This window comes from Carassius auratus, chromosome 4 (genome assembly GCF_003368295.1).
Source record: "Carassius auratus strain Wakin chromosome 4, ASM336829v1, whole genome shotgun sequence".
NCBI lineage: Eukaryota > Metazoa > Chordata > Actinopteri > Cypriniformes > Cyprinidae > Carassius > Carassius auratus.
Window position 1 is genome coordinate 23,462,227 of NC_039246.1, and position 23,375 is coordinate 23,485,601.

Here is a 23,375-nt window from a genome sequence, read left to right on the forward strand (position 1 = left end):
TTCTATGGATATTGTAATAAATATTTATATACACCGGGGCATCTCAGTAAATTAGAATGTCGTGGAAAAGTTTATTTCAGTAATTCAACTCAAATTGTGATACTCGTGTATTAAATAAGTGCACACAAGTCTTTGGTTCTGTTATTTGTGATGATTTTGGCTCACATTTAACAAAAACCCACCAATTCATTATCTCAACAAATTAGAATACTTCATAAGACCAATAAAAAAAAAAAAAAAACATTAAGTGAATTGTTGGCCTTCTGGAAAGTATGTTGATTTACCGTACATGTACTCAATACTTGGTAAGGGCTCCTTTTGCTTTAATTACTGCTTCAATTCAGCGTGGCGTGGGGGTGATCAGTTTGTGGCACTGCTGAGGTGGTATGGAAGCCCAGGTTTCTTTGACAGTGGCTTTCAGCTCATCTGCATTATTTGGTCTCGTTTCTCATTTTCCTCTTGACAATACCCCTTATATTCTCTTTGGGGTTCAGGTCTGGTGAGTTTGCTGGCCAGTCAAGCACACCAACACCATGGTCATTTAACCAACTTTTGGTGTTTTTGGCAGTGTGAGCCGGTGCCAAATCCTGCTGGAAAATGTATTCAGCAACTTCAAAAACACAATGGACCAACACCAGCAGATAACGTTGCACCCCACTCATCACAGACTGTGGAAACTTAACACTGGACTTCAAGAAACTTGGGCTATATGAACTTCTTCACCCTTCCTCCAGACTCTAGGACCTTGGTTTCAAATGAAATACAAAACTTGCTCTCATCTGAAAAGAGGACTTTGCAACAGTTCAGTTATTTTTCTCCTTGGCCCAGGTAGGACACCTCTGATGCTGTCTGTGGTTCAGGAGTGGCTTAAGAAGAGGGATACAACAACTGTAGCCAGTTGTGTGGTGGCTTTTGATGCCTTGACCCCAGCCTCAGTCAATTCTTTGTGAAGTTCACTTTTGCTTGACAGTCCTCATAAGGCTGTGGTTCTCGCTGTTGGCTGTGCATCTTTTTCTTCCACTCAACTTTCTGTTAACATGCTTGGATACAGCACTCTGTGAACACCCAGCTTCTTTGGCAATGAATGTTTGTGGCTTACCCTCCTTGTGAAGGGTGTCAATGATTGTCTTCCCCATAATTGTGTAGCCTATAGTGAATCAAACTTAGACCAGGCTAAGGAAACATTTTCAGGTGTCTTAAGTTGTCACCACATTCTAATTCGTGACCAAAAAAATGCAGATGAGCTGAAGGCCACTGTCAAAGAAACCTGGGCTTCCATACCACCTCAGCAGTGCCACAAACTGATCACCTCCATGACACACCGAATTGAGGCAGTAATAAAAGCAAAAGGAGCCCCTACCAAATACGGAGTACATGTACAGTAATTTTACATACTTTCCAGAAGGCCAATAATTCACTAAAAATGTTGAGATGTCGTTGAGTGAATTGGTGGGTTTTTGTTAAATGTGAACCAAAATCATCAAAATTAAAAGAACCAAAGACTTAAACTACACTACTGTGTGCACTTAATTTAATACACAGTTTGAGTTGAATTACTGAAATAAATTATTTTCCCACAACATTCTTATTTGAGAAGCACCTGATATAGATATATATACAGTATTGTTCAAAATAATAGCAGTACAATGTGACTAACCAGAATAATCAAGGTTTTTCGTATATTTTTTTATTGCTACGTGGCAAACAAGTTACCAGTAGGTTCAGTAGATTCTCAGAAAACAAATGAGACCCAGCATTCATGATATGCAGGCTCTTAAGGCTCTGCAATTGGGCAATTAGTTGAATTAGTTGAAAGGGGTGTGTTCAAAAAAATAGCAGTGTGGCATTCAATCACTGAGGTCATCAATTTTGTGAAGAAACAGGTGTGAATCAGGTGGCCCCTATTTAAGGATGAAGCCAACACTTGTTGAACATGCATTTGAAAGCTGAGGAAAATGGGTCGTTCAAGACATTGTTCAGAAGAACAGCGTACTTTGATTAAAAAGTTGATTAGAGAGGGGAAAACCTATAAAGAGGTGCAAAAAATGATAGGCTGTTCAGCTAAAATGATCTCCAATGCCTTAAAATGGAGAGCAAAACCAGAGAGACGTGGAAGAAAACGGAAGACAACCATCAAAATGGATAGAAGAATTACCAGAATGGCAAAGGCTCAGCCAATGATCACCTCCAGGATGATCAAAGACAGTCTGGAGTTACCTGTAAGTACTGTGACAGTTAGAAGACGTCTGTGTGAAGCTAATCTATTTTCAAGAATGATATCAAAAATGCTGTTTCTGAAGCAAAACCAAGAAATGTGAATGAATTGTGGAATGTTGTTAAAGAATCATGGAGTGGAATAACAGCTGAGAGGTGCCACAAGTTGGTTGACTCCATGCCACACAGATGTCAAGCAGTTTTAAAAAACTGTGGTCATACAACTAAATATTAGTTTAGTGATTCACAGGATTGCTAAATCCCAGAAAAAAAATGTTTGTACAAAATAGTTTTGAGTTTGTACAGTCAAAGGTAGACACTGCTATTTTTTTGAACACACCCCTTTCAACTAATTGCCCAATTGCACAGCCTTAAGAGCGTGCATATCATGAATGCTGGGTCTTGTTTGTTTTCTGACAATCTACTGAACCTACTGGTAACTTGTTTGCCACGTAGCAATAAAAAATATACTAAAAACCTTGATTATTCTGGTTAGTCACATTGTACTGCTATTATTTTGAACAATACTGTGTGTATATATATATATATATAAATAAATGTAAAGATGTTGCCATATTTTGTTTAGTGATTATATTTTCTTTATACTGTATTTCACCACTGAATTTTTTGAGTGTCTTTCTCCACTTAGTACTTTAAATGAGCAAATAAACAAATATGATGTTCATATTACATTTTTATAAATGTACACTTCAACAATCTTGGTTGTAGGAGTAATCTCAGGAACAAGATGTTCTTAATCTCTTCCTGATGCCATGACTCAGCTTGTGTAAACTAAAGTCACTAGTTTAATGGGAACATAGTGACAAAATGTGAAAAACTAGTACGGATGTCAAAGCGAACTAAACAGAGAAAGCTGTATGGATAAATTCACACGATGTGAGATTCAAATACAAGAAAAAGCTGAAATCAGCCATTTACAGAAAAAAAAAAAAGACAAAACAAAAACTTTCTTCTCTGATGAGAAAGTGGGGCTGTGGCTTTTATAAGGCTTGGCTAGATCATATTACTCAACATTCATCTACGTCAAGGTTCTTTTCAAAGCTGCCAATATGCAACTTCAGCTTTGCAAAAACATGTCACTATCTGTGGAAAAATGCCACGGTAAAGAGGAGTGGATTTCCTTGGAAAAATCAAGACCATACATAACATTTTACTATTTTCTATAACTCCCAATCACAGTTTTTCACCTGGCCAGCTTGTATTAAACATGTATAGACACACCCCTATAAGTTTCACCTGCCATTTTGTGTAGTTTTGGTCACAGAACTCTCTCAGAAAAAAGTGAAAAGAGTGAAAGTGTGCCATAAAAAAAAACACTACACTAAAACAACAAAACACTAAAACACTTTAGCAAACTTGTAGTGCATAAAACCAATTTTCTTGTATAGTGATATCCAGTGCAACTGTATATATTTTATTAAGTTTTATATAGAACAGTGAGTTTTAGTAACAACTTTCAGACCCCCCCTTTCAGAACCAAAACAACGTTTTGCTGCCTAATGCCAGTTTTTTTGTTTTAATGGTGAACACAGCATGTTACACAAATGTATGCAAACATTGTGTTAGACTTCATATAAAAAAGGAACACACATAATAAAAAACATAAAACATTTTTGACCATAAGGGGATTTCAATATTTTGATTCTAGCAGTCAAGCATATCATGTAGCATGTTTGTAGTATTTTTAAGCTTTCAATCTTTCCTGAAGATTTTGTTTTCTACTCTTGCAAGCTTTTCTTCTTATGAAGTCAGACAAGTTCTTTGCAGAAACCAGAATAACAAAGTAAAATGTCTAATGAGTGGGAAGAATTGACGTCTCATATGGCTTGTAGAATGATCAGCCCTTTTTGATGTTCTTCATGTCTGACTCACAGTAGTGTAATGCAGGAAATAATTCCACAGCAGGCTTTAGTAGGTCAGTAACATTAATGCACGGATTATTTCTCCTAGTGCAATTAGAGACTTGCCACCGATGGCAGTTGAGAAGATCACCTCGACTCGTGGCGCTTGGTGTTGTTGGCAGCCACAGATGTCCGTGATGAAGACCCAGGGGGAAGCTTCTCTGTCCAGCTGTCGTCTGCCCAGTCTGGTCCTTGAGGATACATCAGACCTCCGACCGAATCAACCAGCCCAAACAGAGCCAGCAGAAAGGAAAACGCGGTTCCGATTAAACCGATCTTCAGAAAGCCGAGTTCAGTCATGTTTCGCTGCGGATGTCCAGGACTGTCCTTTATAAAGAACAAAAGCACACACGAGCCACGCGTCCATCAATACCGGAAGTTAAAAACACACATTGGCTTAAGAATATAATTATTTATTTGCATTCCTCGTGTAAACTGAGGTTTCATATTCGCAAGGAAAATGCGTTTGCTGAATAAATACTTACCGAAAGTCACTTTGAGAAGGAATTCCTCAAATACGACCAAATATGCGAAAACAAATCCGTCTTTCTTACCAGGAGGGATGATTGTCTTGCTTGTTTGGAGATTTATTACAGCTGTGCCCGTGCTTGTGTGCCGCTCTCCTTTTGATGTCATGACATCATATTCAAATCCTCCTGTGAAGTGGGTGTTTCCAAAATTCAGAACATACAACATGCAGAAATTCCCGCGATGTGAAAGAACCGTGCTTTTGTTTTGAAGTGAATCATTTCTACGAATCACTTGAAGCCGGTACGAATCAGTCTACGTTTTTCTCGAATCAAAATCTCGTTGTTTATATATATGTTTTTACTTACATCGCGAAACATCACATTAATTAGACGATGAAAACATGTTAAAGTTGTTTAAGACGACCGTAGGAAAGTTTTATTTACGCATATCCTAAAGGACTTTATGGTTTTATGAACGGGGACACATTACAACAAACTTCCCTACGAAAAATGTTACGAATTACTCATATAGATGCATGGACGTAATTGCACCATAACGTAAAAGGATCACTGAATTGCTGCTTCTTGTAGATTTTAATAATGGCGGTTGGCATGCAACTTCAAGGTTTCACTGAATTGCTGTTTTCGAACCGGTTCAAAAGAACCGATTCGCGAAAATAGACTGCTCCACAAATTCCCATTTTCCAACCTGTAGCTATTTGAAATCTAAAGTCAGCACAAATAACGAACTCGTTTTACTAAAACCAGTAAGTAGATGGTTAATGACAAACTTGCTTATTACAATGAAACCGGATGTTCTTTGTGAGTCACCAGAAAGTACCAAAGAAACCCATGAAGTAAAAGTCGCAAAATATTCAATATTAGCATTCGTATTCACAAAATATTAACAGTAGGTGAGCTTGTGTGCAGTTCAAAAGTTTAGCAATTTATTTATTCAGAGGGCAATAGGCAACCGAGATCATATGTTGTGATGTCCTGTAAAGGGCACATTCAGGGCTTTTTACCAAATGGAGGATGGATCCATAAAATTGTAGGCCTAACGTACATCCTTATGGAAATGGGATACATTTTTTAACTTTTTTTTCCTGATTAATTTGTTTTTCATAAAAACAACATCTCAGGAAAATTTTAGGGTTTCAAAGCAAATAACTTCCTGTTATGAAACCGGTGATTTCATTCACAAACTCTGTAGAGGACAAAAGGACTAAAAGAATGATAAATTACACATTTTGGGAGACAAAGCATTTGAATAGGAAAATAAATTATATTCTTATGAAATATTTTATGAAAATCTGAAATAAAATCTGAAAACTTATTTCAACATGCCGTCACAATACAATATTCACATGCAAATTAGATAGTGTATAGATGACATGGTTTTTAATGGGAAAAGCAGGGTCTCAAGAGGATATGGGAAATTGCGAAATGGAAGAGATATGAAGATGTAAAAGTCTCTGCTGCTCTCTTCTGGCCGAAAGAGAGAAATGGATGTTAGTTTATTAAAATTACCATAAATGGTCGATAGGGGGGATCAGAAACCAAAACAGTACCAACATTTTTTTTTTGGGGTGTACAAAGACAATACCATGTAAATACCATAGTATATGAATATGGCAATTGATTAATGTTATAGTATATATAGTGATATGCTTATACATACATATACTGTAAGTCTTTGTAAGAAGTGCAGTGTACTGTTGGTAGATGTGGATAAATAATAAAATAATGTATTGCATTCAATCAGGAAAGCTTTGTTTTAAACTGTCATTATCCTTAAGTCAAACTGAAACCATCTGCTCACCTGATGAGAGTGAGAGTCACACACAGCCTAATTCCCTTAATGCACTGAATTTCTGCGCACACACACACACACACACACAGGCAGGCAGCAGAGGGTCAGGAGAGGACCTCTGTCATGTGCTTGACCCTCTAGTGAATGGGACTCCCCACAAAATATGCATGAGATTCCTTATCATGGTCATAGTAACCACAAGAGAAATTAAATGTTTGATTCACCAGACAAAATGACAAATCCATTATATATTTGAGATGACCATGTAGATAAATTATTTTGCATAGTTTCGATGATCTTCCACACACAGGTTTTGCATGTGTGGTTTTGAAGATAGTCAGCTACTGTTTTTTTTTATAAGGTCTAAGAGGATTTCAGCTTAAGCTAGTCTCAAACCAGCAACCACCTGCTTCTGCTTAATATGAACTATAAACGAAAAGAAAGCCTTCAGTTATAGTGCACAATGCACTTATCAGCTACTCAATGACAATATGTTTTGACGCATAATCTGTGGCCTTGCTATTGTGAAGAATACTTATTTAAAGACTCTTGATTAGTTATGAAAAAAAAACAACTTAACCCTAAATATTCAGCATGTGCTAGACATGAAGGATACTTCAAAATAAGCTGTAAACCAATAGGAGGATTTTTGTTTGGAATGCGAAAAAAAAAAAAATCAGTATATATATATATATATATATATATATATATATATATATATATATATATATATATATATATATATATATATATATATATAGTGGGCTATTTGAACTTGGGTAAGTGTATATATAAATATAGGGTGGGCCATTTTAACTTGGGTAAGTAAGCGCTACCTAGCGAGCACAATTAACACCCTAGCAACATTTTAAATGTTAGTTTTATATTATTGTTTTACCATGTAGGTTATAATTAATTATTTTATTTTATGCTTAATATAATTTATCTAGTTTTTTGTTTGGTTGTTTAATAGTTATTTGCTTGTTTGTTTCATCAACTTTTTCTGGTCATTTTATTAATGTTTTGAGTTCGTTTCAGCTAGTTTGTTGGGTTTGCTTGCAATATCTTGTTTGTTTTGTGCCTTCAATTCCAGCAGCTGTTGGCTCTACACACATATACACGAAGTCTGAGTCGTAGTGACTTTTTCATCTTAATGGTCCCCAGGTGTAATTCTCCAATCCTCTTTGTGTGAGTGACATGCGCTCTTGACAGAACCACAGCTAAAGCCACAAAGAGAGAGAGCATGAGCGCAAAACACTCCTTTCTATCTCCTCACTGTCCCAGTATGCAACTCCCTCAGGCTTGAACATTCTCTTACTATCTCTAGTTTGTCTGTAATTTGTTTTCGGTCCTCCTATTATTCCAGTGCTTTCGCACACAGGCGCCAGTGGGATTCAGAGGTGGGAAGATCTCCACGGTGACACCTTGGTCTCCATGTGAGCAGGTGCGTAGAGCATGGCTTCACAGTTCCTGGGAACTCACTCGCCCTGGCTATATGAGCTCATAGCAAAGCTCTTCGCTCACCTCGTCAAACACAACCAACCACAGGATCCTAGAGAAATGAAACCGCTTAACTCTGGATTAACAGCTAGATAGACCACTTTAGCCTTCGTAGTTACGTACTTATTTTCATTCTATTCTTGAATCTGAATCTTGGATCCATAATTGTGCTATCTTGAACAGGATTCAGAGAACATCATTTGAATTTGCACAAGACTCGGCCACAACTGGCTTGGACTGGTTGGATTTGTTTTGGAAATGAACAGTCCACAGACTATATCCCTAAACAAAACAGAGATGGAAAACATTCCAGAGGACTTCCAAGAACAGGAGATGGACCACGAGATGGTGAACAACAATGCATGTTCTCCCAATGGCTTCCCAGGGGTTCCTCATGTGCGCGGACATGAGTCTGCAGCCCAGCGCTACACGGCAACACGTTTACAAGCAGGTTTTCCAGACAGGTGAGGCGAAGGTTACAAAGTCAGAAATGTTACCCGTTCTTTATCATCGAGATTTGTGCATCACATATTCTTCTGAGCCTGTTACTTTTCTTAAAAGCATTCAACTTTGAATATAAATCCCCTCTTGTCATGCTATAATTAAATGTAGGTCTCTAATCTCTAATCTTTAAAACCATCAAGCTTAAGGGTTAAAATAGGCTTGTTTAATTGAAGGGCTTAAAATCTGATGCAGGGTCAACAAAAGTTGACATTTAAAAGAGCTATTCTGGGCATAGCAGATCAGGTCTTCTCCGGCTATGCGGTGGGCTGTGAAGTCCAAATGTTTTTTAATTTGTATAGCTGTTAAGTTAATTTGTATAGCTCTTTTCACGATACAAATCATTGCAAAGCAGCATTACAGAAATGATTGAGTTAGCTGCCGGTGCAGGATGATAGTCTGACCCACATGTCCATTGACCTACATATGGTGAGGTACATATAACCGCTTCACCTCTCTGTTGTGATGGTGGGAGACAAGGGTCAGGGCTTTTAACGGCTGTTGCCTCTGACACACACATGCTACTATTCTTAGCAAACTGAGCCATGATTATTGTCTGTACTTTTATACACACTCTCTTGTCTAAATAAATGCTACAAACCCACATGTACTTGCCATCTCTCCCCACTGGTCCAAAAGCTCCATGGGAAATCATGGAATATGTGCTCACATTACCATTGCCTCCGACAATTTTGCCTGGGGGCGTCAGACTTAAAGTAAAAGATTAAGCCTTTGGTTGCTTTGATGAAAAAGTTCATAATTTGAGTTGTTGAATGGCATGCCAACAAATTTGGAGTACAAATTGCTTTTTTATGGTTGGCTACCCATGTTAATCAATGGAATGCAAAGCACACCAGACTTGATCACGAGTTGCATTATAGTGCTATAATTGTTCAGTTTTTACAAGGACCTACATTGCAGTGTCTAAACAAATGATATATGAATATGGATAGAGGAAATTATTAATACGGTAGACATTACAAAAAAGTTCAGTGGATGGCCGAAGATGCTACTCGTTTTATAACATATTACAACTGTATCTTTTCTGCCCTCAAAAGAATGAGTAATGTGCACATTAAAAGACTACTTTAGTCAAAATTAGTTTGGGCTTTCATGTGGGCAAGGTGCTGGCCAGTCAATGGAGAGGATTTGTAATTTGCCTAAGCACAGTCATTCTTCAGCAATTGGCATCAGGTAATTGGTTGTGGCTGACTTTTAAATCTAGGAGTGGTGCTTAACAATTACCAATCTCTGGTTATAACATTATGTAATTGGGTCATTGGCTTTTTTTGCATTTATTCAAGACTTCATGAGACAGGAATTTAGAGAGAATACTATGCCAAAACTGACAACTTCCTTTATTATGCTTAAAAATACAAAAAATGTAATTCATTTAGACAGTGACTTGAATACAAACTTATGATGAAGAGGTTTTCAATTTCTGAATTTTAAGTTAAGTAAAAAATGAGGTGTAACAGATTATACATGAAAAGTCTAATTAAAATGTACAAAAATAGTTAGTGTGGCCTAACCAACATTTACATGTTACCCCAGCCCCTCCCTCTTTTTTTACCTTCCATTAAAAATAAGAAATGCATTAAAACACTTTGATTTATTCACTTGTACTCAAGAAGCGTTTTAGTTTATTATATATCACATGCATTTAAAAGTAGTGTGCATTTTAAGCCCATATGAATACAAATATTACCTTTAAATAATTTGACAGGCATATTAATCCATATCAAGCTATGTCACAATTTTTCTCAATGTCTCGGGCATCCTTATTTGACACCCCCATACACAGTGTATAAATATAGATAATGAATATACACCCTCATGTGGCGGTAATGAAAGAGTTAACCGTGCCGCCACCACGTGGAGCTGTTGAGGATATGACGCGCGCGCTCTGTGTCTGCCTCGCTTTCTACATAAAGCTAGACTCATTACAAAACCCGAATTCAAACGAGACCCTCTGAAGGATCTCATTTAGATGAACTAAGTTAACCGGTTTCAGATAACGCATTCTCCTACAGAGAGCGGTAAACTGGGTTTCCCATCCGACGCGCATCAGCTCCAGACACACGCGTGCTCATCTACAGAAAAGGTTTGGATTTACATTTACTCCGGTATCATGTTAAGAATTTTAGTAATGTAAAGCAGGAGGAGCACTAACAAAGAAAATCTCCACCAGGTTTGCTTTTGATTTCGACCGAGATTCCGGGTTTCCCTGACTTTCATTTATTAATGTGCATAATCTAGGTCACTGGGCCAGTAGTGCGAGTCTGTAGATTAATTTACTGTATTCAAAGAGTAATGCAAAAATACACAAATATAATAATTCTGCCGGTTTACGCCTGTCTGTGTGCACGTGACGTGTCAGTTCGGTAATGTTAACATCGCGGTTGCAGATGGAATAATGTTAGTAGGTCACGGCGCTGTGATAGTTACATTATTACATTTAGCGTTTTTGTTATCGATTGATTGTTTACATCGTGAAACCTAAACGCATTGTTCCTGATATTCCACGCGTAGCGACATGTGGTTTATCAGACATATGCGTGGCTTCCTGTTAACGCCAGTCTACTGAATGTGCTTTTTACTCAAGTAAAACAGATCACAAATGCATTTCCTGAAATAAACATTTCCTCCATAGCAGAAAAAAAGAAAAGTGCTAAGATTTTAAATTAACTTAGAAAAGAATATATTGACATTTAATATGTAGAGACCGTCAAATCGACCAATATTAGGCCAGAAGACAAATAACTGTGGCTGATTTCCATGGGCATTGAGGTTAGATTTAAAAACAAGTATCAGCTGATACTTAGGGCCTGTTTCATAAAACAAGTTTACCAAACAAGCCAGGTTTATTTCAGTTAGTCTGACTTATTTTGAGTCAAATCTACTGACAATAAGCCAGACTATCTGAAGTAAACCTGGCTTATTTGATTAACTTGTTTTATGAAACAGGCCCTCGGCCACTTAGATTATCGACCACAGCCAATGTCAATAAAAACACTGGCATAGCCACTGGTACAGACAGTCTATAAAAGTAGCCACATTAAAACAAATATCAGCCTTTTTTAAATTATTGGCATCAGCCAGACTCAAACAATGACAACCTCGTTGGCACAAACTCCATAAAACTGATGAAATCTTACCTACCAGTGTTTCCTGAGGGCCACCTCAGGTGAAGAGTTCATCTCCGAAGCATGTCTCTGGAGGTTTGTGGTCATTTCAAACATCTTGACTGATTAGCGAGTTCAGGTGTGTTTGTTTGGATCTGGAGCTGAACTCTGCAGGAAGGTGGCCCTCCTGTGGCATGATTGGACACCATTGGCCTACTCAATGGATGATTTTAATTTGTTGTGAATTTTGAGTAAATATTGTGTAGAAGATGCTTAATATGCTGTTACCCTCCCTGCTCTCAGGTTATAATTAAATTTTTATTTAGATTGATTGACAACAACTTAGATTGTTTGTTTTGATTATCTGATTGGTAGAGCTAGCTTTGCAGGATCATGGGTAATGTAGTTTTCACATTTAGGAAAACTACAACTAGACAGCTTTGTTAAACATAACTGTTAAACACGATAATAATAATAATGATGATAATAATAATAAAAATGGCTTCAACAAAAGCATATACAATTGATTAATAACTCTGCAGCTCATAGTTGGTATGTCTTTAAGTGATTGTTCAAAATAAATTCCCCTGTGGAAAAAAGAAAATTTTTACATATAGTGGAAATTCAGAAAGATGAGAAATTCAAGTGGAAATGCTATTTAGACTATAAACAGAATTCCAATATAAATACAGAGATGATTGGACTTTGCTTTGCAGATTAGCTACGACGAGAACTGTGCTATTTACAGCTTGTGTTTGTGTATTTCTTTTCCCAGTATGGCAGACTATCTGATAAGTGGAGGAACAGGCTATATCCCTGATGACGGACTGTCTGCCCAGCAGCTCTTTTCAGTTGGAGATGGTCTCACCTACAAGTAAGTGCTTGTCATTGGGTTCCTCTCCCTGTAGTGTACTGTGTGTGTATGTAATGGACATCCACATTACAGATCAGAACAGCAGTCTGTCCCAGACGGACTCACGGCGGAAGAGCTTTGCTCTATGGGGGACGGTATGACTTACAAGTGAGTAATATGGCCCTTTATTTAAGACATCGTCATCTAGTGAGCTCAATAAGAGACGCAAACGTTCCGGCTGTATACAGTCTGGATGGTCTATTTACTGTTCTTGCTTTTAGGCGACAATCAAAAAATTCAGATTTCAGTCGTAATCTATGCCCCATGTTATATAAGCTTGGTTGAGCCAGGATATATAATTCTATACATGTAGTAATTTGCATGATAGATTTAAACAAACAAAATCAAACTCAAATCAAAGTTTTTTTTTTTAAAGGGACAGTTCAGTAAACAACTAAGAATCGTCCCCATTTATTCTTGTCATTTTAAACCTGTGTGGCTTACGTTTTCTTTTTTGGTACACAACAGAAGATCTTTTGAAGAATGATGGGACAATGTTTGAACAGTGTGGACCGATAAGTGTGTTATGTTTGACAATGCATATGTGTCTTCATTCGGTTTACCCATAATGCATTTTAATGGTAGACTTGTGTTCTGACGGGTGACATTAGGACATGGTGAGTTCATGAACCGTATCGCCTTTAAGATTGAGATTACAAGGTGAGAGGTCCAGCTGTATAACGGTCTTATCTGTAATGAAAAGCGTGTAGGGATGCATTGTGGGCCGCATGACTTTCCTCACGCTGGCATCATGTGTGTGTGTATCGGTTGGGTGGGGGGGAGGGGGGGGGTGGGTGTTCTTCTACAGACACACACACAGAGACAGGGATGGAGAAAACGCATAAATCTGACATGGGTGTGTGTGTTGTGTGTGTGTTGAATTGATTTGTGTAATGCACTTGTGTATCTGAACAGTATATGGCATATAACACATGATGTCTCACCCCGGTGTTACTTTGCAGCTTGTTGTATGTTTTTTGAAAGATTATTTTATCAGAGCGATGAATGAAATTTCGGTCTTTATAAGTATTCAAACTAATTTCTCTGTTTATAACATTAGCTGACACCGAGGCAATGTCAGTGTTTTTTGCCATTTTAAAATGCACATAATCTGGAATTTCTTTCTTTCCTTTTTTTTTATTCAAACGATAATAAAACGTTGCAACAGGCACCATTTTTGATCTGCATTAAATCTGATTTAAAAACCCATTTCACACCTTGTAGGTCTTTGGGCTTTTGTTACATAGTTTTCTCAAATATTCTTTATGAATCAACCCCTCTTACAAGTGAAAAACCTCACATTTCCACCCAGTGGCTAACTTTTTTTTGCCTCCTGTTTATTGAATCTTGCACAAGTATGCACTCAATTTAAATGAAATTTCAGAACTTAAATACTTGTAGCCTTTTTTTTTTGTCTGTGAAAGAGTGTTACCCTGTTGCTTGTTTTTTTTTCTCAAACAGAGAATAAATCAAAGTTCAGTGAGGCAGAATGGCTTCACTAATGGTTTTGAATAAAAAAATAAATAAAATAGTATGAGTTAGGAGGGGAAGTATGGATAAGGAGATCCTGCATTCAAACAAAAACCGCAAGTGGATTACGGATCCGCTTCAGTCAGAGCAACTGCTCACTGAAACCATTTAGCTGAACAATTAGCATGTGGTTTAAAATTCATAAAAAAAAAAAAATAATAATAAAACATTTTTTAAATGTAGGGTTCAGTGGATCACCATGTTACCTGGATTATTTCAAAGATGGCTGGAATAAAGCTGTAGTCTGCGAGTCTGATGATTTTTGGCACATTTGGAGGTAGACTGGGTTTCAGTCTGTACTGTCTTTGAGTCTAGTGACGTCTACAGTCTGAGTCATCTAAAACTGAGACTTATTGTTCCACCAGAGAGACTGTAGAGCTGAAAGTCAGCAGTGAGTTCATTAACTGATTATAGATGCTAAAATGTGCATTCAAGGCATTATTTAGGTACATAAACACACATAAAGTAACAAAGCAAGACTACTTAATCACAACCTTTCAGAACATATCTAATGGTTAGTATGAAGTTATGCGAAGCAGGATTTTGAACAAATCTAATTTCATTGTGGGCAGGAACCATTGAATTCACTGGAAAAAATTTCCATTTCATTGTGGCTTGTTGGGACAAATAATCTGATTAACATGCATAAGAGCTTTTATTTCTTGGTGTCACTTCAGGAGAATGAGGTGTAACCGCTATTGCTCCCTGCAATATTCCTGCCAGTCAAACAATTCTTGGATCTGGACTCTAGCACATTAAATCAGGACAACTGTCTGTTTTGCCCTCATTTATTTGGGCTTTTATTTTATTTTTTTGATGTTCTCACCCTGTGTTGTTGTTTCGGGGCTGTGTGCTGCTCATGTGGGCGCAGAGGAACCCTGCCCTGTTCCAGCCGACACAAACTCCTTATTTAGCCCACCACAAAATGAGAAAATATGTATATGTCCTTCAAGTTGCCTCTGTCTCTCCCTTTATTTTTACGTATACATAACCTATTCAGAATCCTTCGTATTTTCTCTCTCTAAATTTTTTTTTTTATTAGCACTCATCTGCCAATCATATATGTTTCGTCTGTATGAGGAGCTTTTTTTTTTCTCTGGTTCTTGCTAGTAAGTCAGGAGGATTTATATAGCACGTATCGGTGGATTTCAGTAGGCCGGTGAAGGTTTGTTTCATGTAAATGAGAACATGTCAGAATGTGCCTGGGCCTCAGACGTTCCTCAAGCTCACCTCAAAAACTACACTTATTTTAGAGCTCCTCGTGATTTAAGGTCACATACATCCAGCAGTCAGCATCAGGTTTTCATTATGCTTGAACTACCGCCTCCTCTCCCTATAAAATCAAATGGAAGTTATTCAACATTTTACTCCATGTCTTTGCATCTTTGCATTTATGCAAATGCTAAAAATGGACAAATATGAAGACATATTTATATGACTTGATTCTTTGTCAATGATAGTTTTATTTCTGTGTCTCTTTGCAGTGACTTCCTGATCTTGCCTGGCTTCATTGACTTCACCTCAGATGAAGTGGTGAGTCGTCTATCCTCCACACTTTCACTCACTCATTGGGTTTGTTTTCACAATGACGTGTTGGTTTAAACAACCCATCTGTGTTTTCTCTGGACTTACTATTTTTAGCTAAACGGCTGTCTCCTTTGTTTCATTTCTCACAGGCTTTATTGCTCTTTTCTTTTCAAGATTTTTTTTTATTATTTTTTTTTTACACAAAGTAATGTTTTAGTGTTTTATTTTCTTTAATAATATAACTTAATATAAAAAGTGTCTATTTTTTTAATCCATCAAATATCTGTACCACCATTACAAAAGTTACTGTATCCAACAATTAAAATAAGACGTTGTGATAATTTTGAATTACGTATTTTATACATACAATATATTACAAATTAATAATATATATAATATTTAAATACCACAGGGATTTTCCTTAATTGTGAAATGTAGCACTTCACTTTTTGTGATCTTATTTGACTTCGTAATACTTAATTCAGCAGTTTTAAATGTGCATCAAATTACTCGTAAACCAGCTGCTTTTTTCCCCTTAATTTGAATTGTGTTCACTAGTAGATATTAAAATATAATGAACTTTGGATATTCTGCTGTATTGTCTTTTTGTTTTCTTTTTATTGCCTTTGGCGCACAGTAGGGCTTTTGAAATCCCTGTATTGAGTATAATAAGGAATTAAATGAGGTCGAAGCTCAAAACCCAAAACTACAGCGAGTGTGACCAGTATTGAAACTGAAACTCCTGTTTGGGTTTGTGTAGGCTGGTTTAATAACAGCTTTAATGTTCGTGTCTTGACTTTTCCCAAACCATAGATTTGGGAATTTCCCACTGTGGTGTCTGTTTTCCCAGGAGGCCACTTTCCCCCAGCGGTGTGTATGCAAAAGCGTATTTTGGGAACTTAGGCAAGGTGAAGGTTGTGAAGGGAATGTTTGTGAGCTTATCTGTCTTAGAGGAACACTTCTCAGCGCTGGTGTACAAATGAAGGTCACGGCCTTCACCGTCACTACATCTTAAATCTTCTACCCACCCACCCAATTGTATTATTTTTATAATTTTGATTTACATGCACACTTACCCACATGCACATGCTTAAATGTGATATTCTTTGAATTAGTTAGTTCTTTTAAAAGTTTAGGGTTAGTAAGTGTATCTGAAGGAAGTCTCTTCTCTTATGCTTGCCAAGGCTGACTGCATATTTCATTTCTTTTTAATTAATAATAAAACTGCAATATTGTTAAATATTATTATCATTTTAAAATAGTTGTTTTAAGGTATGACAAAGTTGAATTTTCAGCAACCATTACTCCAATTTTTAGCATCACATGATTCTCCAAATATATGTTTAATATGCTGATTTGCTGTTTAATAAGCTTTTCTTATTATTAATGTTTGCTTTGTACGTTGCTTAAAATTTGTATGGAATCCGTGAATCTTTTTTTTTTTTTTTTTTTTGAATTCTTTAATTCAAAACACAGAAGAACAGCAAAAATAATTTGCAATAAGTGTCTTTACTGTCACTTTTGATCAATTGAATGTGTCCTTGCTGAATAACTGCATTCAATCTTACTCAAACTTTTGAATAGTAGTGTTTTATTTATTTTATTATTATAGTTTCTTTTGGACCAAAAACAGTTATGTTTTTATCACACAAAAATGTTAGCACTAGGCATAATTTTCCTGTTAATATTCCTGATAGGAACAGCAGTTATTGATACTCTTCTGCCTCTATTGGCCAGACATGGAACTACATAGTCAAAATACACTCCTTTTTGGCCTGAAGTTTTATTATCAGAAATATTTTTTAACCATTTTCTATGATCTTTTATGTAGGACCTGACCTCAGCATTGACCAAGAAGATCACACTAAAGACCCCACTCATCTCCTCTCCTATGGATACTGTTACCGAATCCTCAATGGCCATTGCCATGGCAGTGAGTCCCTCTTAAATCCTCAATTTTGATTAGACTGAACTTCTGTCAATAATTCATATGAATGTTTCTGACTTGTTGCTCAGCTGATGGGAGGAATTGGCATCATTCACCATAATTGCACACCAGAGTTTCAGGCCAACGAGGTGCGCAAAGTGAAGGTAAGACTGCGCCAGCCTTCACAAACGTTTCATGCCAGGTCTTCTGTGAGTATAAGCGTGTGTTGGTACCTGTTAATATTGGATGTCAAGGACTGTGTGTATGTGCCTGCAGAGGTTTGAACAGGGTTTCATCACTGATCCAGTGGTCCTGAGTCCTCATCACACTGTAGGTGATGTACTTGAAGCAAAAGTTCGACACGGATTCTCTGGAATCCCCATAACTGAGACGGGCAAGATGGGCAGCAAACTGGTCGGCATCGTTACATCACGGGACATCGATTTCCTGTCTGAGAAAGATCATAACAAACCCCTCGAGGAGGTAAGACGGGAGTGTTGACGGGTATATTTGGCGGGTGTTGATGTAAAGCCATGCACACAAGCATGTATACATTTAAGAAATGTTTGTTTATATATTAAATATATTTATATATAACATAAATTAAATGGGGTGCTGTACCCTTATGGCTGTTCTCATCTGTACTTGTTTTCCAGGCGATGACTAAAAGAGAGGATCTTGTAGTCGCTCCGGCTGGTGTCACACTAAAAGAAGCCAATGACATCCTGCAACGCAGCAAAAAAGGTAAGAACACTTGAACACAGATTACAGTCATCAAATTATTTTAGTTTCAGTCCCCTGTCACCCACTATAGAATACAGTGTTTAACCATTCTAAAAGGTCTCAATGAGTTTTTTTAATTTCCTCGACAGGTAAACTGCCTATTGTTAATGACAAGGATGAACTGGTGGCCATAATAGCCCGCACAGACCTGAAGAAGAACAGGGACTATCCTCTGGCCTCCAAAGACTCCCGCAAACAGCTGCTGTGTGGTGCTGCCATCGGCACCCGTGAAGACGATAAATACCGTCTGGACCTGCTCATGCAGTCTGGGGTGGATGTAGTGGTTTTGGTAGGTCAAAGCCACTGCGGTTGTTCTAAAGGAACTGTCAGTCTTTGGTTTTGAAAACTGAAAGCAGATGTTGCTTGAGGGAGCTTATCTCCAAGATCAGTTTCATGCAGGCCTATAACTGTCATAAACTGTTTTGAGTTGTTCTTCTATTAAAGGTGAAGTGTGAGGTAAGTCCCACTAGCATCAGCAATACTGAGGACTTTATTTGTTTTTCAGGATTCGTCGCAGGGCAATTCTGTATACCAGATTAACATGATCCATTACATCAAGCAGAAGTACCCAGATCTGCAGGTTGTGGGAGGGAATGGTAAATATGGATTGAAATACTATCAGATACTACCCAGTTGCTCACTCTGGTTCTCTAACCTCAGTCTCTGTCTCTCTCTCTCTGTAGTGGTTACAGCTGCTCAGGGGAAGAACCTGATCGACGCAGGGGCGGATGCGTTGAGAGTGGGAATGGGCTGTGGTTCTATCTGCATCACACAGGAAGGTTGGGACTCAAGCTCACACACATGCAGTCAATAAAGTATCCATATATTGCCAGGGACGCAAATGGGCAGAGCCTCAGGGTGCTATGAGAGCATAGGTTTTAAAATGTGGATTTACAGTCGATTTAAGCATAAGGATGTAAAATCACCCTATTTTTGTCTTATTTTTTAATAGTATTAATATTTAAAAAATAAATAAAATTACACAACCATTACATAAGTAATACTATTATTTTAATATAATAGAAGTAATAATGTAACGTTATTTAATAATATAGAATTTTTATTTTTTGGCTTTTTTTTTTTTTTTTTTTTTTTTTCTTTCAAACATTAACAGCAGGGAGTTCTTTTGTGGACCACAGATTTATAAATTATTCTCATTTATAAATTTGAGAAGATGGTTGGGCTGTGTTGCATTTTCAAATGCGCAATATGAGAGACCAAATCTCTCCGCACTTGCAGACATGGAATTCATGTGGAGCTGCATTCACTGCAAACCGAGCCACTCGAAACACAGAACTTATAAGCTGCTTGTGTGTAAATGAACACCGTGTCACGTTTCAAGCATCGTATCTATAAGGGTGGCATGTTTGCAATCCCTGTGTTTCACAAACACAATATACAGTTGTGTACTCACTGTTATGTTGCACTATTCCTTTCACACGTTAACCAATCATAAAGCCTGACGTGTGTCCATTCCTGATCCCTGTAGTCATGGCATGTGGACGGCCTCAGGGTACCTCCGTGTACAAGGTGGCAGAGTACGCTCGGAGGTTTGGTGTGCCTGTCATCGCAGATGGGGGCATCCAGACGGTCGGCCATGTGGTGAAAGCACTGTCCCTGGGGGCATCGACAGGTGATTGTTGTTATAGTGCACTGCTGAACATGAAATACATGTCCATTTACATGAAACGAGTGCTTTCTGTCTGCAGTTATGATGGGATCTCTGTTGGCCGCCACCACAGAAGCTCCGGGCGAATATTTCTTTTCTGATGGGGTGCGGCTGAAGAAATACAGAGGCATGGGCTCACTAGACGCTATGGAGAAAAACGCCAGCAGCCAGAAACGATACTTCAGGTACACAGTAGTTTCTGTTTATGTACTACACTGATAAATTATTCAGCAGTTGGAAGCCAATTGCTGTGTTCAGAATGAAACCCTTACTGAATAGTGTGCTGCATACACTGTATTCTAAAAGAATAGTATGTGACCCAGTATGCAGCATATAATGATTTATTATTATTATCGTCACATGACCTAATCTTCTTTGCTGATTGGCTCTCTTGGCAGCGAGGGGGATAAGGTGAAGGTGGCTCAGGGAGTGTCGGGCTCAGTGCAGGACAAAGGCTCCATCCATAAATTTGTCCCATACCTCATCGCTGGAATCCAACACGGCTGCCAAGACATTGGTGCAAAAAGCCTCTCTGTGCTCCGGTAGGCATGTTTTGGTGTTTTATTGGGCATTTGGCTTTTTTTAAACACTGTGAAAATTCCTACACTGTTTTTGTGTGCGCATTCAGGTCCATGATGTATTCCGGAGAGCTGAAGTTCGAGAAGCGGACCATGTCTGCTCAGGTGGAGGGTGGCGTGCATGGACTTCACTCGTGAGTCACTAGAGGGCGCCAGTGCTCAACACTACCTTAATATGTCAAAGCTAGGATGGGTTTCACTATCTCAAAACTATTGTCTTTTGTCTCCATAGTTATGAGAAACGTCTTTACTAATGGAGCATGCAGAACACGGATGGGAAACAGCGACCAAACACCTCAGACAATTCCTAGAACTTACCCCACCCTGCCAGAACCCGTTCTCCGCTCTTCGCCGTTCCTCTAGCACGACAACCACAGTGAGATATGGAGAAGAGAAGTATTAAATGAGTTTGAGAGCAGGACCACAAACTAATTCAGTCCCCACAAACATGGCAGTTGCACTCAAGGGAGCATCAGGGTTACTGAAAAGCTGCTTGTTTGTGTGTTTTTGCAGTTGTGTTTATGAGCAGACTGGCAGAAACAAGGCAGCATTTGCAGCGAATATTCTTGAAAGCCTTTTCCCCTCCCAAACTGATTCTTCAACCATGTTGTTCTCTTGAATATTTTTTTAAAGGCAGCATCAGTGTCTATATCCACCTGCAAAATGTTAGCTGCCTTGAAATCAAGTTCTTTGGCTGTACTTGAGGCAGTCTTTTCTGTAGTAGATTTGTGACTACTGAAGATGCTATGAGATATATTTTTATTTTAGAAGGCAGAGGTACATAGCAAATTAATGTCAGTTTTGTGATAGTTAAATGTCTATTGTATTATCTCGGTGGGTCAGGTTTCTCTACGTCCACCTTCCTGCATCCTGTAACTGTGGGTATGATTCATACTGAAAATAATTATACCAAAACTGATTACTGTAGATATATGTAGTTGCTCTGAGAGTGTCATGCCAATGTGTCTGGATTGTATTTTTGACAAAAGCTGGAAGTTATACTGAAGGGTTTGATAATCGTCAAGGTCAATTATGGGTGACTTTTTAATGCAGTCTATGAGGAATTTTAAAGAAGAATAGTAATTATGGAATCTGGGTTAATGCAGTTGTGACTCTGAGTGCTGTACAGGTATGAAACGTTTTATTTTGCATGCTGCAGTATTCTTTTTTTTATTATTATTATTTACATAAATGCCAAGTGCATTTTTGTTAACTTGACTATTTAATCTTCTATAAAAGCCAAATAAATGCTGTGAGTATCCTGGTCTTCTCTCAGGATATTTTTGTCCATCTAAATGTCCCCTACAGTGTTGGGTGGACCAGTGACATGCCTTGAATTGTGTAATAAATGAAGGACACATTCGTCTTAAATCAAAACATGCCACTCATGCTCGCAAGATCCTGTGGCTTCATTTATCTATCACTGCCAAATGAAGCATGTCAACCATATGTATTGAAACGACTGTTTATGTAATACAATTTAAGTACTATTTGTTTAGCGTTTTGCATTTTTTTTTTTCTAGAAGTTTTTTATTTTATATCTTAGCATTAAATATGTGGACGATTATTCAAGCTGTACAAATTCTCAGTATAACAATGTACAAAGACACCCTTTGCATCCTTTACATCAACTGGATGTTTTTGTTAGTGTGTTGCTTTTCCCACAGTCACGGTCTCTGACAACTCAAGAGCCAAGTCTGTTTACCGCAGTGTACTCAACTGAGGTTGCATATCCTATTCCAATATTGTTTAAAAAATAAATAAAAGTACTTAATCTGTTACTTGGATTGTTTTGTATGTGAAATATTTGTGCATGAGACAAATGTCAGTTTTCAATATATTTATTGCAAATCTCCAACAGCCTCTAATGACAAACATTAGATGTATCAGCAGTTTCTCACACGTTTTCAGAACATGCACGCTATAAAATGTACAAAGTAATTTTTCTTCATACTAATATGTATTGAATAACAGTGTATAGAGATTTTGAAAACATGACATAAGATCTGGCAGATAAATAAATGATTAATTGTAGTTATATATCAAATATACACTATGAAAAGGAAAAAAAATGGCAGGCTATAGTTCAATTCGTTAAGTGCTACAGAACGACTGAACTTTAGCTATTAGCAGAGTGTGCTGCGAGAATACTTAAATCCTTTTTGTCTTAAAGGTCCCCTTCTTCGTGATTCCATGTTTAAACTTTAGTTAGTGTGTAATGTTGTTGTTAGAGTATAAATAATATCTGTAAAATGCTAAAGCTCAAAGTTCAATGCCAAGCGAGATATTTGATTTAACAGAATTCGCCTACAAAAAACGACCCGTTTGGACTACAGCCCTCTAGTTCCTGCAGGAATGACGTCACTAAAACAGTTTTTTTGACTAACCTCCGCCTACATGAATTCACAAACAGGGGGCGTGGTCTTGTTGCGCTCCTACGGAGAAGAAGGAAGAGCTGTTTGTTTTTGTCGCCATGTCGTTGAAACGCTGTTATTTTTATCCAATCACCTTTGTTTGGGCTTCCCAGGAACGCTATACTTTGAGTATAATGGTTACAATTTATGTTTAACTCGGTTCCCGGAAATTATAATGCACATGTAAAACTATGTGCAGCTCATTTTGCTGAGGACAGCTTGCTGAGGACAACTTTCTCAATCTCAATCAGTTTAATACCGGATTCGCACAAAGATTATTCTTGAAAGATGGAGCAGTTCCCTCTTTGTCTGGAGAAGGCGTTGTCTATGGACCACAACTGGTAAGTGTATTTTATTATTTAAGTTGGTGCGTTTAACAGTTTCTGTAACTTATTACACAAAGGGCAACGCTGTTTAGCTTTGTTAACTAGATGATAGGGCTGTGCAAAAAAATGTGGTTTTCATGCGCATCTCGTCAGTAAAAACGCT

At 37.7% G+C, this 23,375-nt stretch overlaps 1 protein-coding gene and 1 long non-coding RNA gene across 5 annotated transcripts; one reads left to right on the forward strand and one right to left on the reverse strand.

The window, feature by feature from the left end:
- Window positions 1-3,628: 3,628 nt before the first annotated feature.
- On the reverse strand, window positions 3,629-11,723 carry LOC113063304 (uncharacterized). 3 transcript variants are annotated; one of them, XR_003278656.1, is made up of 3 exons: window positions 11,583-11,723; window positions 4,622-4,792; window positions 3,629-4,463 (listed from the first exon to the last, which is right to left on the reverse strand). It is a non-coding gene; the product is annotated as an uncharacterized LOC113063304 (long non-coding RNA). The 3 variants fall into 3 exon arrangements; XR_003278657.1 differs by having other exon boundaries at window positions 11,579-11,644; XR_003278655.1 differs by lacking the exon at window positions 11,583-11,723 and having other exon boundaries at window positions 4,622-4,925.
- On the forward strand, window positions 10,284-21,737 carry LOC113063234 (inosine-5'-monophosphate dehydrogenase 1b). Of its 2 annotated transcripts, XM_026233484.1 has the most exons (16): window positions 10,284-10,524; window positions 12,321-12,419; window positions 12,492-12,566; window positions 15,473-15,521; window positions 17,347-17,448; window positions 17,532-17,606; window positions 17,719-17,925; window positions 18,099-18,186; window positions 18,315-18,514; window positions 18,731-18,821; window positions 18,909-19,004; window positions 19,715-19,858; window positions 19,935-20,079; window positions 20,293-20,436; window positions 20,523-20,606; window positions 20,705-21,737. In XM_026233484.1, exons 2-16 carry the CDS (start codon window positions 12,322-12,324, stop codon window positions 20,724-20,726), a joined length of 1,620 nt encoding a protein of 539 aa, XP_026089269.1. In that variant the 5' UTR covers window positions 10,284-10,524; window position 12,321; the 3' UTR covers window positions 20,727-21,737. The 2 variants fall into 2 exon arrangements, with proteins under 2 accessions (XP_026089269.1, XP_026089277.1); XM_026233492.1 differs by lacking the exon at window positions 12,492-12,566 and having other exon boundaries at window positions 10,286-10,524.
- The last annotated feature ends 1,638 nt before the right edge of the window (window positions 21,738-23,375 follow it).